Raw genomic sequence first — 14,301 nt, 5'->3', positions numbered from 1 at the left:
CACCTCCCAGGGCTTCTCCTGCGGGGGGGGCACGCCTGCCTGCCGTGAGCCGGGCCGCCTGCCCCCCCCGCCCGGCGCCGGCCCCGCGGGCAGCCCCCCACCTTGGTCTGCAGGTTCCTCAGGCAGACGATGGCCTCCTGGTACTTGCGAGAGGCTTCGTCGTAGCGGCCCAGCTTGAAGAGCCGGTTCCCTTCTCCGTGGAGGACGGGCACGGCCTGCATCTTCTCCTCGTTGTTCAGGCTCCACGTCTCCCTCTGGTACTCGCTCGGGGCCTCGACCTGGCCCGAGAGCGCGGGCGGGTGAGCGAGCGGGGACCCCGGGCACCTGCGCCCCGCAGCTGGGGCCCTGCCTCGTCTGCATTTTCCACGGGGACTGCGCCCCGCCCTACATCAGCACCTCAAGTTAGGAGTAGACAGCCCCTTGTCAACACTCGACTTCCCGTATTCAGAAGACTGTCTCCATACTCATCTGGCCAGAACGAGACACTTTATTGCCATCTGCTGGAAAATTGGCATCATAAAATTCACATCTACAAGGTCTACAATGAGCACCTTAGAGGTGAGGTCCTTGTGCAGTGTACAAACCGCACAACTGTCCTCGCAGGCCCACAAAGGCCCTTTTGTTGACATAATTCTCTTATTTGTTCCCCCATCTAGTCCTCGGGCTGAACCTCATCCTTGGCCACAAGCTGAGTCCCCACCACCCCACAAGCATGGCTGTGGTTTATGAACCTTCTCGTGCTCTGGATGCCCAGCGACCAGCGAGGTGGGGCTCCCCGCGGCTGGGACAGCCCTCTGCCCCCTCCCGGCCCCAGGGTGCACCTGCAGCAGCTCTATCACGAAGATCAGAGGCTGCGGCTCCTTCTGCAGCTCGTCCAGGTCCTCGTAGCCCAGCGTGTGGTAGGCGAACATGTTGGCCAGCCCACACGTGTGCACGTGCCACTCTGTGGGGTCCTTGCCCTCCGCCACCTGCCGCAGGCTCCGGGACAGGATGGGGTAGACCCCTGTGTGCTGGGCGGAAAGATGGTGGATGGCGTCTGGCCTGTGTGCTCAGAGCTAGCCGGGCCCCACGGAGCCCCCACCCTGAGTCCTGCTACAGCCACACTGCCCCATGGCTGTTCCTGCTGATTGCCCCCAACACGCCCCCACGAATAACTGGTACACTGCATTCCAGGCAAACTGCTCTACTAGGCCCTTCTGTTAGCTCCTTCCACCCTTAAAATGCCCCAAGCAGGGAGGCGTCTATCCCCATTCCATAGGTGGGGAGACTGGAGCCCAGAGACATTAAGTAACTTGCTTAAGGTCACACAGCTGGGAAATGACAGAGCCAGGATTCACACCTGACTCCAGAGGACAGGCCATCACCACAAGGCCGTGCTGCCTCTGGCTGGTCCTTGTGATCAGCCCTGACCTATTTCTCTCCCGAGGAGACCTGAGCCCATGGGTCAGTGACCTGCAGGGAGGGAAGTGTGGAGAGTAGGGGAAGGAGCAGGCTCCAGGGGCCAGAGGGCCAGATCGGCATCCCAGTGGTGCTACTGGTTAGCAGGGAGCCCAGACTCCGGTCCCCTCAGCCACACCTGTGGTAGTGACGCTGTCATGGGTTAGAGACGGCGCGGGAACAGGCCCAGCTCATCCCAGCCTCACCCTGTGCTGGGCGCAGGGCTTGCCACCCTTACGGTGGAGGAGGGCCAGGAAACAGCCCCTCGGGCCTCAGCTTCCCCATCTGTGAGCTGTCTCTGAGAATCCCCCTCTGCTTGGACGGGGTGCAGAAATGGCCCATCTCAGGCGCCTTCACGGCAGCTCGGGGAACCGAAGGGGCAGAAACAGTTCAGCTTGTCCTCCAAGTCACCAGAGCGGGGATGAAGGTCAGCCCTCCCAGCCCCACCAGCCAGGATTAACCCAGAATGCCCTGCTGAGCCTCCTTTGTGAGAAAGAAGGCCAGATGGTAGTTAATACCATGGGATCAAGGCCGACCTAAGGCAGGGAGAGGCCCCAGGAGCAGCTGGCTGAAGGAGGGACCACTTTGGCCCTCCAGGTGGCTCCCAGGCCCTGTGTCCTGGCAAGGACACTGAGCATTCGGGCCCCAGGGCCAGGTGGCTGCCTGGGCAGGGCCTCAGGTAAAGCCTTTGTCCCATGAGATACCCACACCCTCACCCCAGCAGAGCCTCAGGCAGCATGGTGGGTTGGGGGGTGCTGCCAGGAGCCAGAAAAAATCCAGGAAGGAGGAGGAAGGCCAGAGGAGGGTCTCAAGTCCTGTGCCCAGCAGGTCAGCACCTCCTCGGAGGGAGGGGGCCAGGAGGACAGGAGTCCCAGCTGTGTGCCAATCTTGAAGCCAACTTGCCTGCCCGGGGACCACAGAACAGCCAGAGCCACACGTGGGGCTCTGTGGAGCTCGCCTGCAGCCCGGGGGACTGAGACTGGGCCTGTGACCGAGGCAGGGGGCCCCGGGACTCCTTCTGTCTACGGGTCTGTCTCTGTACCGGAGGTTGCAAACTGGTGAGCCACGGGCCATATTCAGCTCGCAAACTGGTCTTGTCTCAGTGCTCACCTGGTGGAGTTGTTATCAACTGGTTAACCAACATTCAAATATGGAGGGAGCTCGCATGCGAATGAAGATTTCTGGCTCATCTTAAAAACTCAGAGTAGCCAGCCATGCCGGGCCTGCCCCTTCCCACGGCAACCGTCCAGTTGGAGCTGAGGCCTGGCTGCCCCATTTGGACGAGGCAGACGATGTGTGGTCAGCCAGAGCTCCTGACCCCTCTTGGAATGTGAGTGTGCGACCCTTGGCCTCACAATCCTGGGCACCAGCACAAAAATCCCACCCAGAGACCAGCGTCCTGTCTAGGGTGGGGGCGGGGCAGAAGCTCCCAGCCCCTGACTGGCCCTGCTTCCCTGGTGTGGGGGCAGGGGAGGGAGGGAGGAAGCCCCCTGCTCTTCAGACTGATCCAGTGTCCAGGAGGGGGGTCTGCAGGGAGGGACAAGCAACACTGCTGGGGGAAAGCCAAGCCCTCCTAACTCCTTTGTTGAAGACACACGATCATCCCACTGACTCCTGCATCTTTCCACAACTCAGATTCTTAAACGGAGAGACGCCCCCGGAGGGGAAGGGGCTAACCAAATGAAGCATGCCAAATCTTTTCACACTTTCTGGACCGGATGCCACCCCACTCCCTACGTGTAGACCTGGCAAACTCCTATTCATCCTTCAATACCCAGTTCAATGTCATCTTGGAGATATTCCCCCAAGACCCTAAAGCATTAGTTGCCCATCTCCTGTGGCCCCGAAGCAGTCTGCCCTCATTTACGTCATGGGACTGGCTGCCCTGCATCGAAATTGCTCGAGTGTTCGCTCCTCCTCCAAGAACCGAGGTTCCTTGAGGGGCAGAATTTGGTCTGTTTCATTCCTAACACTCAGCAGAGTCCAAACCTGGTGCCCCATGAATGTTTGCAGATAGATAGGCAGACAGACAGAGGCACGATGGGTGGGCGCTTAGCGAGATGGGCAGTACCCTCCTGTGACTGTGGCCAAGAGGACGCAGACAGCACAGACAGAGCCGTGCCCACGTTAGGGGAAACTCGACAGACAACAAAGCAATCAGCCAATCCAGGATTTATTGGCAGCCCTCCATGCACTCAGCTCTCCTGCGTCAGCGAACATGCGTCCTACAGAGGCATGGCCCTCACTGGTGGCCAAGGCTTGCCAACCTTGCGGCCTGAATGACAGGTGCGTGCCGGTGTAAAACAGGCAGGGCGTCCTCACTGTAAGCAAAGCCAATAGGTATTCTTTTAAACTATCTGAAGCCGCAAAGAAGCCTATTTTCTGAAGACTTGGCTTGCTAAAAATAGAACATCTTTAACGTCTTTCTAAGCACCAGGACGAAGAACAGCACAGACACTGGTTGGCAAAGAAAAGTCGCTGCCCTGGTATCTGCCTGGTGAGCCAAGAAATCAGGGACGAGGCGGGTGGGCGCCCCTAGCGGTAGAGGACGGCACTGCAGCCTGACTTTCCACTAGGATGGGCAGCCGGGGAGAATGAGCGGTGAGGGGACCATGGATCCCACCCTGACCCTGTCCCTTAACTTGTTTGACCCAGAGCAAGTCACTTTCCTTGTCTGCCCCTTGCGCTTCCTCGTCAGCAAAACAGGGGAGTTCGTGTCCGAAATTCTGCTAGCACCTTCCAGTTGCCCGGTCCTATGGCTTGTCCCAGGAGCCACCACGTCCTGTAATCCCCTCAGCAGGCCCCTAGTGTGGGGTTTCTGTAGTTAGAGATGAATGAATAGAGTGCCAGAGGGAGCAAGGACTTCCCTGGGCCACACAGACAAGCGATAGAGCAGAGCTCAAACTCAGATCTCCCTCTCCCCCAAATCGCTCCTTCGAAAAGTCAGTGACCCCCGATGAGGTGAGGGGTCTCCAGGAACCGTGGGTGCATCCATTAGGTGAAAGCCAAGGGGAACTTTGTAATGGCGAGATCGGGCGGGCGACATCTGAACCCGTCGGCCAATGGCAGTAAGAAGACGCCTCCCAGCAAGAGAGGCCAGCAGACGGGCTGCCTGGTGGGAAGCACACAGCACAATTTCTACAAACTATGGGGACCGTGCGTGGCCTACTTACGATGGAGTCACACCAGAACTCGGCCACCTCGCCGACACGCATGGACGTCAGCAGCACTTCCCAGACCTCCAGCTTGAACATGTTCCCGATGATAATGTGCATGGGGTGGCCCACGCGCTTGCTGTCATCTATCACCGTCCGCTCCTCGTTGCATTTCGTGGTGCGGAAGTGAAAGATCACCTGGTCAGCAAGAGGGGTACCCCGGTCTTAGACACACTCCCCACTGTCGCTCACGGGGCTGTCCTCGGGGCTGGGCTCGCCCAACCCCAGCCAGATGCCCAGACCCCACAGCTACCCCCATGCCGCCCGCACTGGCCCCGGGGCTGGGAACCCACCCCGCCCAGAGGGCCCCATCCCACTGCCTGGCAGCTCTGCGGGTCCAGGGGCCTTGCTTAGAGAAGCCCTAGATCTGAGACCACAGACCCCACCCCTCCGTCATCCAGGGAATCCCACCAGAGATTTGTGGACAAAACCGTGACCCCTGAGGTCCTCTCCTTTCAACTCAACATTTGGGGCTCCAGAAAATTCCCAAGCCCTTCCCCCAGCCCACGCCAGAGTTTAATGTGCCAATATCAAAAACATGCAGCGAATGGGCACCAATTCCGAGCTTCCCAGAGGCTCAGGGGTTGATAATTCCGGGAAGGGCCCTCCTGGCCCTGTTTTAGCAAAGCCGAAAGTGGTGTGAAGTGCTATGTGGCAAGCAGGGGTGCAGAAAGCTGCGAGGGGGGGCCCCATCTGGCACCGGGAGACCAGGCCCACTCACCCGGGACCCCGTGATGAAGTCTGGGAGCTCCCCTGTGCCTCCATGCAGAATGGTTTTCTTGACCCCTTCCACGTTCAGGAGCAGGGCGGCATCCATGGCTCTGGCGGAGAGCGGTGTGGGGCTCAGGCTGAGATAATCTCCCCAGGAGGAAGACACCCAGACCTGGGGATTGGCCCTGCCCCCCGGGCAGGTGTGAGCCAGGAGTAAGCTGGGCGGCGCCTCGTCCCTTCTCCTCAGGGTGACATGAGGCCCCCGCCTGACACCCACCTTTGGTTTTCTCCCACCCCAAGAAAAAAGAAAGCTGCCAGAACGTTCTCAGAGAAGATGGGGACAGGGTGTGGCAGGAGAGAGGCCTCAGGCCAGCCAAGGGGAACAGGAGGGGAGCCTGAAGCCCCCTCTGTCCCCCTGGTGTCCGTGCCAAGGCCCTGTGGTCTCTACGGTCCTTACCTTCCCTCTTCCCTATTTCCTCCTCCTCTCCCCCCAAACTCTGCACAGGAGAGGATATGACACTGGGGGGAAGCAGGTTTCTGGCCTGGGGGGCTCTAAAACAGGGTGAGAGAAGGCGCAGGTTTGGGGAAAGTGAAGGAGGTCCCCCAGCCCCGCTCCAGCCCCCACTCCAGGTTCTGGCTGTGGGGACCGGGGCTCTCTCTCCCCCGTTGGAGGGTCTCATCCCTCATCCCTCATCCCGGGGCCCCAGCAGAACTCAGTCCCTGCACCTGGGATCCCCTTTCTGGGCTCGAGGTGACAGGTGGCCTGAAGGTGTGGTGTTTGGCGCCACCTTGTGGCCAGTGGAAGCTGCGGCGCTCAGGCTCCCAGGGTCCTTCCTCCCCGTGATCCCAGACTGACAGCAGGAAGGGGCAGGGGGCGCCACAGAGGGACGCAACACCGGATTGTCGGAGCCGCAGAGAGCCGCCGACCCCACCTCTCATTTCCTGACCTGTGGCAGACCCCTCCCTAACTCCATCTTCCCTACGGAAACAGGAAGATCCACCTCCCCCTCCCTCCCCTGGAGCAGCAGGTGGGACCCCAAACCCAGCATCCCCCCATGTCTCCCACTAGGAGCCATTGGCATAGAGAGGCCAAGGCTGAGCCCCCAAACCCACACTGGGGCAGCTGGGTCAGGCCCCTCCAGGCCCCCCCAGGGTGCTCAGACCCCCAAAGGCTCAGATCCAGCCCTCTCTGGGGGCAGGGGGTAAGGATGCAGGGTGCAGGGGTCCTGGGGTCCTTCTCTGCTCCCCCTTCTCTAGCCACACGGCAACCTAGAGGAGTCCCGACGCATAGGAAGCAAGAAGGATGCTTAGATGCTGAAAGTACAAAGGGAAGTAAGAGTGATTACCATGAAAGTCCAGGGAGGGAGAGAGGGAGGGAGGACCCAGGGGGTGGGAGTGGGGGGCTGCTTCTGAGGTCCTGGCAGCACTGTCCCCTCCCTCCCCCACGATGGTTGCGTGGCTGTTGGCTTTGTACGTATTCATCAGGCTAGACTTTCCTGCCAGTGAGGATTGATTTCTTGATGTGATCCACGGTGGGTCGAGAGGCACGGGTGCGGGGGCGGGATTGCTGGGGTAGATCGGAGAGATCTGGGCCCCCGGTGGGCAGGGGTGGGAGTGGGTTTCGGGGGTGTTTGTTGAAGTGGATGCCAGAAGAACGAGGTGCTCAGGCCACAGCCTCCAGACGGGCCCCTAGCCACTGCTTGGCCCCCAGACTAACCTAAAGGACTTCAGGAAGAGGTAACCCTAATAACCCCGCCCCTCTTAAAACCCATCTCTCTGCTGCCCTCAGGATAAGCCCCAAGCTCCTCCCCCCGCAGCGGAGCAGCCCCTGTTCCGGGCTGCCTGCCTCGGGGGGCGGGCCCTCAGTCCGTCACCGGGCTTTCTGGGTCCTGGAACTGGGGGGTGCTCGGACCCCTACACCGGCCTTGGCTGGCCCCTCTGTTGGAAGTGCAGGGGGCCCTGCATTTTGTCCCCTAGCTCTCCCGCTAAAACACTGCATGCGAGGGGGAACCTGCCCTGCCCCCTGCTTGCGCGGGGCTCCCACGCCCCTTCCACTCCTTCCTCACCCCGAGCACGCCTCACTCGTGGCATTTTGCACGGCGCGGTGTCTCCTTCTTCCAGGAGGTCACGGGAACTGCCAGGAGTTCTCCTGTTGGACAGGGGGCCCCCAGGACAGGGCAGGGCTGGGGTCCCTCCTCCTCTTCCGTCCTCCTCTCCAACACAGGCACAGGTGGGGCTGGACCCCAGAAAGCCTCCACCTGGGACTGGCTTTGTCTCCTTAGAGGAGGCTCAGGGGACCCAGCCCCCGCCGCCCCTCCACTAGGACGCTGCCCCTTTCAGCACACCCCCTTCTCCGTCCCCCGCCTGGCCTCACTGCCCTGCTCCCCGCAAGGGAGAGCTTCTCATTCAGAAGAAAACCTTTCTTTCTCCTCCCCTTGTTGCCATGGACACTGCTGTCCCTTCACCTGGGCTGCCAGGGACGTTCTGAGGGAGGGGGTGCAAAGCCCCACATGGGCAGGGCCCCCCCGGTCAAGCCTGACCCGGAGGAGGTCCCGTGATCAAAGGGTGAGCATTCGGGGTGGAAAGCCGGACACCCAAGGGTTTTGGTTCCAGATCTGACTCTGCGCTCCGTGTAGGGAGAGACGCCTCACCCTCTCAAACTGTGTTGTCATCTGAATCAGGGGGTAAAAATAGCTCCTCCTTCGTGGGCTCAGCAGGCAGGAAACGCACTTGGCCCGCGGTCAGGGCTGGACAAATGCAGGCTGTCCTGTGATGCCCAGACACAGTGGGGACCAGCCCGTCCAAGCCGAGACTGTCTCCCTTCACTGAGTCCCTCCCACGCCCGCGGGTTTGTTTTCCCCAGAATAACGGTGCTCCTGTGTCACTGGTGAAAGGGGAGAATCGAATCCCCTAAGTACAACCGACAGGCCTGTCCCCACCAGGCCACAGCTCGGCCTCAGCACGGGGAGGGCGGGACAGGCGGAGCTGCGGTCAGACAATGAAACAGCAAAGCAGAAAATCACAGCACACCGCTCCGAGTCCAGTATCATTTCCGGAAACTTCTGTCTCACACATCTGTGAGCTGGGTGCAGATGGGGGTGCTGGCCCGTCTGTGCCAGGAGACCCCCCCACACACAAACACGCAGACACACCCTCTCCTCCCCTAGGCCTGAGCTGTAAATGGGGATGGGCCCGCCTTCGTTGTGTCATCTTTTTCTTTGATTATTGGTTCTTTGGTTCATTGACCTCCGTCTCTCCCCCACACGCCAGATCTGAGGAGTGGGCGCAGGGACCCTCGTCCAGGACGCGGGGAATCCTGCCATCCCCTAACTGAGGGCCACTGGGGCCCACCTAACTTCGCGGGACCTCAGTCTCCTGGTCTACTCCTAGGCTGCCCTGAGCGTCCAGCGAGGTCATCATAGAAGGGCTCCGCGGGCACACCAGCACCTGGGGCGCGCGTCACCCCGCGGCGGGGAGGAGTGTCCCTGAGCCCGAGGACTGGGGTCACCCAGCTCTGTCGCGGCCCGGAGCAGAGCTACGGGGCGGGGGGGTACCCCGCCGGTGGAGACCCCGCCGGAGAGGGGGCGCACGGGCCTGGTGAGGTCCGCAGCGAGGAAGCCGAGGGGGGCGCGGGCGGGCTGCCCTGGAGTCGCGGGAAAGAGGGAGCGGCTTTCCAAAGGGCGGGGTTTGGAGCTTGTTCGGATGCTTTGGGGGGTGGAGGCCTCGCCCGGTGGGGGGGCTGCTCTGGAGGAGGCCGGGGGGGGGGGGGGGGGNAGGGAGCGGCTTTCCAAAGGGCGGGGTTTGGAGCTTGTTCGGATGCTTTGGGGGGTGGAGGCCTCGCCCGGTGGGGGGGCTGCTCTGGAGGAGGCCGGGGGGGGGGAGGGTGTACCCCGGTCTGTCCCCTCCTCCAGGATCTTCCAGGGTCCCGAGGGCGGGTGGCGCGTTTGGGGAACACAGAGCAAGGGCTGGAGGCAGAGACACCCACGCGGGGAGGGCGCACGTCGCGAGCGCCCCGGGGAGACACCCCCTCGGCGGGGCGCCTGACCGCGGGGACAAAGGGGCGGCACCCCGCTGCGCTCACCCGGGGGCCCGAGGCCCGAGGCCGGCCAGCCAATCGGAGGGCAGCATTCCCGCCGCGGGGGCGGGGGCCAATCGGCTCCCGGGCGCGGCCGCACCGCGGAGACACAGCCAATCAGCTGCGAGGACGGGCCAGGGGGCGGATCCGCGCGGAGTTTCAAACCGGCCGGGTGGGCGCGGAGCGGCCTTGCGGGGCGTGCGGTCGGCGCTGGAGGCTGTTGGGTGAGTGCAGCCCGGGGACGCGGTGGCCCTTCCGTTCCCACGGGACCTGGACGGGCGCGCATGCGGGGCCGTCTGGGGATTGCAAGACGCAGATCGGGGGTCTGAGGGGCGGGAGCGCGCTGGGTCCCGGCGAGTTCGCCAAAGGGCCGCGGATGGGGCACCGGCCCAGTGGGGCTCGGCGAGGGCCGGTCCTGACTCTGCCTGCTTCCCCGCTGGAGGCGGAGAGCCGAAAGGAGGCTGGACGGAAAGACAGCTGTGGTAGACATTGGCAGCGGGGACCGCAGGACACGCGGAGCGGCCTGTCCATCCCCCGCTCTTTGTGGGCCTCGCTGACCCCTCTTCCAGGAAGCACCCTCCTTCCCGCACTCACGGCTGCCAAGGGCCTTCACGCCCAGCCTAGCCTGCCTGTGTGTCTGGGGCCTGTGGAGGGTAGGGAGGATGCCTTGCTGACCTGCCTGTTGACCTCTCCAGGATCTGGGGGGCTGAGCAGACTCTTGACCAGGCAGATGGCTTCCAAGTGGCCGGGCGTGGGGGCCTCCGTGCGTCGGACATCACTCCAGGACCAGGAACAGCTGGAGGACGAGGTGCTGCAGCCTGCCGCGGGCCATCCCGAGACATCCTGCGGGGCCCTGGGCTCCCTGTGCAGACAGTTCCAGAGAAGGCTGCCCCTGAGAGCCGTCAGCCTCAACCTCGGCGCAAGGCCCTCCTGGAAACGCCTGGAAAGCCCCGAGTCTGGGCAGCAGGGCCTCCAGGCTGCAGCTCGCTCAGCTAAGAACGCCCTGGGTGCTGTGTCCCAGGTAAGGCCGGCGATGTCAACGGTTCCTTAGCTCAGGCTTCCGTGATGCCAGACAGCCAATGCCTCCAAGGGCCCCTATGAGGAGGCAGACCCCATGAGGACAGGTGCACTGTCACCTGGAACCAGAGCCCTACGACGCCAGACAGAGCTGGTAGTGCTAGGGTGGCAAGCAAGGGCGTGATGGGGGACACCAAACACAGGAGGGCTTCCAGAAGAGGTGACTCCACGGAACCACCCAGGAGAGGGGCAGTGGGAGGAGGCTGTAAGACAAGTCACATAGCGTGAGTCCAGGTCCAGAGCTGGGGGGTGGCAAGGCGCAGAATAGAAGCCTGGGTGTGGCCAGAGGGCAGAGAGTGAGGACAGGAAGGCAGGGTCCTGGGCCTGGAGGTGTTTAGATGCTCCCAGGACCGCCCAGGAGCCCAGGGGAGGAATTTCAGCAGGCCCTGTTAGTACTTGGTCCTCAGCTGGGTGGTCGGGGGTGGGGGAATACGCGGATGCACCTCCCTCCGAGGGGCCGGGGGCCTGGCCTCACAGAGGCTTCGCGGGTAGGTCTGCGGGGACTTGTGTCAGGTGTCAGGTGTGGGGTGTTGGTGTGACGTGCCTGTGGGCCTTCGGGTGAACGGGTCTTCAAACCTGACAATGAGGGAAGGTGTCACCCAGGAGGGACAGAAGACGCAAGGATGGACAGACCCCCAAGGAGAGAATGGGGGTGGGTACCTCCTTGGGGTCTGACTGTGGCTCTGAATCCACAGACCCCCCCCCCCCCCCCCCCCGCCGCTGAGAGGTCTCTGAGCCAAAGGGCAGTCTCGGCTGTAGAAGGCCCAGGGCGGTTTTATTCCCTGGGGCTCAGAGACGGGACAAGAGACGGTCCGCCCACGGCCACACCATGCACCACGTGTCACTCGGGTCGTATTCTGACCTCTGGCCTCTGGCTCAGCCAGGCAGACATTCTGGCTGAGAGGAGCCTTCCCAGCTGCCCCCGGGCGGGTACGAGAGACCCCAGAGCTCAGGCTTGCTCCCGTGGGCAGTGAGGAGCCCCAGAGGGCTTCCGTTCCGAACCCCTGAGTGTCCTGAGAACCAGCCCTCCGGAAGACTCCGCGCCAGCGGGGAGGATAAACTGGTGTGTGAGACCAGACGCAGGTCCAGGGGGCGGGGGCAGGCCTGCTCTCTGGGCCTTGCTGGGAGAGCCAGCGTCGTTACAGGTCCCGGAAGAGGGTTTGGACTTGGGTGACTGCGGCCTCTGACCAGCACACTCGCTCCCCGGGCAGTTCTGAGCTGGCGGCTGCAGCGGACCCGGTGCCCACGGACTCATCCACACCGCTCCCCCCGAGACCCGGAGCTGCCTGTATCTATAGGCCAGCCGGGGGGCCGAGGGGCGGGAGGCACAGCCGGGACGCTCAGGAGTAGTGGCGCCTTGGCCTTGTCTGTGCTCACCTCTCCCCGCACCTGCCACAGAGAATCCAGGAGTCCTGCCACAGTGGCACCAAGTGGCTGGCGGAAACCCAGGTGAAAGCCAGGAGGAGGAGGAGGGGGGCACAGAAGGGCGGTAGCCCCCCACCTCGCAGCCTGAGCCAGGAGAGCGCCCGGCTGTCTGCAGCTGCCCCTGCTTATGCGGCCCTGGACCCAGGGGAGAGGGACGGTCGCCGGCTCTCTGCCCATGCGGGCCCACGCGCCCACCCACTGCGGCGGTCCAGGAGGGAGGCTGCCCTCCGGAGCCCCTACTCCGCGACAGAGCCCCTCTGCTCCCCCAGGTAAGAGGAGCAGAGCCTGGCCCCCCCAACGCGAGCTGCTCCACCCCCATCCGCCCGTGGCTGCCAGGGGCACCCTGAGCTGCCAGCAGCCGTGTTCTGGCTCAGCTCTGCCCCGGCTGGTGGGGGCCTGGGAGGTCCTCCGGGGCCTCAGTTTCCCTATCTGTCAAAGATGGCGAGCCTCCCGCATCCAAAGCAAGTTTGGAAACCAAGGCTCAGGTTCCAAGGGGGCAACGTCGGGGCTGACCGGCCTGCAAGGTCACCTGCCCTTGACCTTCGGGCCTTGAGGCTTCTATCTCTGCCAGGTGCTCCAGGTCGCACTGATGTCACTTGCTGGGAGGAGGGAAGGGTCTGGGACAAGGGGTTCCCAGGCCCCGGGCATCTCCCGGCCGTACGCCCGGCCCAGTGCTGCCTGGGAAGGGCTGGTTACAGGTTTCCACGAGTCGTGGGGGCGGCTGTTCCTTCTTGCAGTGAGTCTGACGGTGACCCAGAGCCGGTGGGAGCAAGACTTCAGCATCTCCAGCGGCCATCCCAAGAGCTAGACGACGCCATCGTGGTGGAGGAGAGGTGAGCTGGTGTTTCTGGGGGTCAGCTTTGCAGGCAGGCCTCTGACTCTGGCTCTGACCTGCTGTGTGACCCTCGCCTGCCCCTGCCCCTCTCTGGGCCTCCCTCTGCTCATCTGCAACATGACGGGGACAAAACGTAGGTCTCAGGTGCCACGTTTGTCCATCACCTGGGACCCACCCCCACCCCCAGGCCAGATACCTGGTTCCTAAAAGACCTGCCCTGCCGCCAACACTCCCCATGGCTCCCCTACACCTGCCTGCCCTTGGAATTGGGAAGAGCTCCATGGCTGCTATGCAGTTTCTGGTCTGTCTGCTCAGAACCCCTTCTAGAGGCAAGCCTTGGGTCTGCAGCTGCCCTAACTTGGGGCCGGTCCCCATTCATACAGTGGCCACGATGGGCTCCTGGGTGGGGCCCGGCCAGCTCTGAGTACGTGGCGGGAGGGCCCCTCCGAGCCCGCGGCACCAACGGCATCTGTCCCTTCCGCCCTCCCGCCTCTAGCAACGACATGACCGTTTCCCTCATCCGAGACTGAGGACGGTGCCTGCAGGTAATGCCTTCCTCCCAAGCATCTCCCTGGGCTCCCCTCCTCCTTGCACACAAACATGTATGAGAACGGAGTCTTTTCTGGAAAAACCCGCAGAGCTGACGGGCCCAGCAGAGCAGGAAGCGTGCGAGTCCTCCCACCTGCCTGGAGCCGGAGCTGCTGACCTCACCGACCCCGTCACTAGCCGAGCATACCGGCCACCTTCCCGCTCCTGGTTCTGGGGGGAAGACCGTGGTGCCCCCACTTCCCTGCTCTGAACACAGTCAGGGGCAGGAAGGGGGCTTGTGGTGCAGGAAGCAAGCCACGTCTGACCACCACGCCCCTCACACCCGGATGCGCCGTCCCACTGCCTGGGGGCCTCTGCTCCTGCTCCGGCCACAGCCGGTTCTGCCCTTGACCGCCCCCACCCCAGCCCGACAGTCCCTTGGGGAGAGAGGCTGGGGAGGCTGTTCACTCTCTCCCCTCTCTGGCTTGGGAACTCACCCCACACTTGAACTTTGTGGCTGTGTCTACAACGGGAAGCCCGGAGAGCAGAGGAGCTGGGGAGCTCGGCCATGCACCCAGGAGGGGGACCTGCGAGGAGGCAGCCCCTGGGCGGCCCAGTGCCCAGGCTCCAGGGACCCCAGCACTTGTCCCCGCAGCCCCCCCAGAGTCCCAAGACCCTGGGCCCACAGATCCCTATCTTTCCTCAGCACAGGGCACCGTGGGTGTGCGGGGAGGGGTAGCACAGTTCCGTGGCGATTTCTGCCCTCGGTAAATTATTTAAGAAACCCGCTTTGTCATTTTATTACAAAGAAACCAGTGTGTGACTTCCCTGGAGATAACACTGCTTTTTCATAATAAACAGTCCGCTTCTGAGTGTGACACCTGTTCTCTGTGTCCACACACACACACACACACACACACACACACACACGCCCCGCTTGGGGCAGCGGGGCTGGGCTCCCCTCATCTTCCCCTGGCCAAGCGGCCAGCTCCCGGCTC

The 14,301-nt window shown here is 63.0% G+C and overlaps 2 protein-coding genes across 2 annotated transcripts in view; one reads left to right on the top strand and one right to left on the bottom strand.

The window, feature by feature from the left end:
* The window catches only part of AIPL1 (aryl hydrocarbon receptor interacting protein like 1), a 9,983-nt gene extending 2,185 nt beyond the window's left edge, over positions 1 to 7,798 (bottom strand). The window contains exons 1-6 of the mRNA XM_034647262.1: positions 7,430 to 7,798; positions 5,374 to 5,473; positions 4,611 to 4,790; positions 822 to 1,010; positions 102 to 278; positions 4 to 18 (exon numbers count right to left, since the gene is read on the bottom strand). Of these exons, the coding sequence (XP_034503153.1) occupies positions 4 to 18; positions 102 to 278; positions 822 to 1,010; positions 4,611 to 4,790; positions 5,374 to 5,469 (657 nt within the window). The 5' untranslated portion in view covers positions 5,470 to 5,473; positions 7,430 to 7,798. The remainder of the gene's footprint in view (positions 1 to 3; positions 19 to 101; positions 279 to 821; positions 1,011 to 4,610; positions 4,791 to 5,373; positions 5,474 to 7,429) is intronic.
* A 1,708-nt stretch (positions 7,799 to 9,506) lies between these two features.
* On the top strand, positions 9,507 to 14,175 carry PIMREG (PICALM interacting mitotic regulator). The gene is made up of 6 exons (XM_034647299.1): positions 9,507 to 9,662; positions 10,134 to 10,459; positions 11,914 to 12,209; positions 12,678 to 12,773; positions 13,272 to 13,320; positions 13,414 to 14,175. The coding sequence occupies exons 2-5, from the start codon at positions 10,169 to 10,171 to the stop codon at positions 13,303 to 13,305; spliced, it is 717 nt and encodes a 238-aa protein (XP_034503190.1). The 5' UTR covers positions 9,507 to 9,662; positions 10,134 to 10,168; the 3' UTR covers positions 13,306 to 13,320; positions 13,414 to 14,175.
* The last annotated feature ends 126 nt before the right edge of the window (positions 14,176 to 14,301 follow it).

The sequence above is a fragment of the Ailuropoda melanoleuca genome, chromosome 17, assembly GCF_002007445.2.
Source record: "Ailuropoda melanoleuca isolate Jingjing chromosome 17, ASM200744v2, whole genome shotgun sequence".
In the NCBI taxonomy this organism is placed as follows: domain Eukaryota; kingdom Metazoa; phylum Chordata; class Mammalia; order Carnivora; family Ursidae; genus Ailuropoda; species Ailuropoda melanoleuca.
Note: the sequence above shows the minus strand (reverse complement) of the source record. Positions and strands in the feature narration are given on the sequence as shown.

Bases quoted from the DNA above. Each gene is read 5' to 3' on its own strand.
- PIMREG (XM_034647299.1), top strand. From the start codon at position 10,169: ATGGCTTCCAAGTGGCCGGGCGTGGGGGCCTCCGTGCGTCGGACATCA. The intron at 12,210-12,677 runs GTAAGAGGAGCA...TCCTTCTTGCAG, and splicing joins GAGCCCCTCTGCTCCCCCAG to TGAGTCTGACGGTGACCCAG. The intron at 12,774-13,271 runs GTGAGCTGGTGT...TCCCGCCTCTAG, and splicing joins GCCATCGTGGTGGAGGAGAG to CAACGACATGACCGTTTCCC.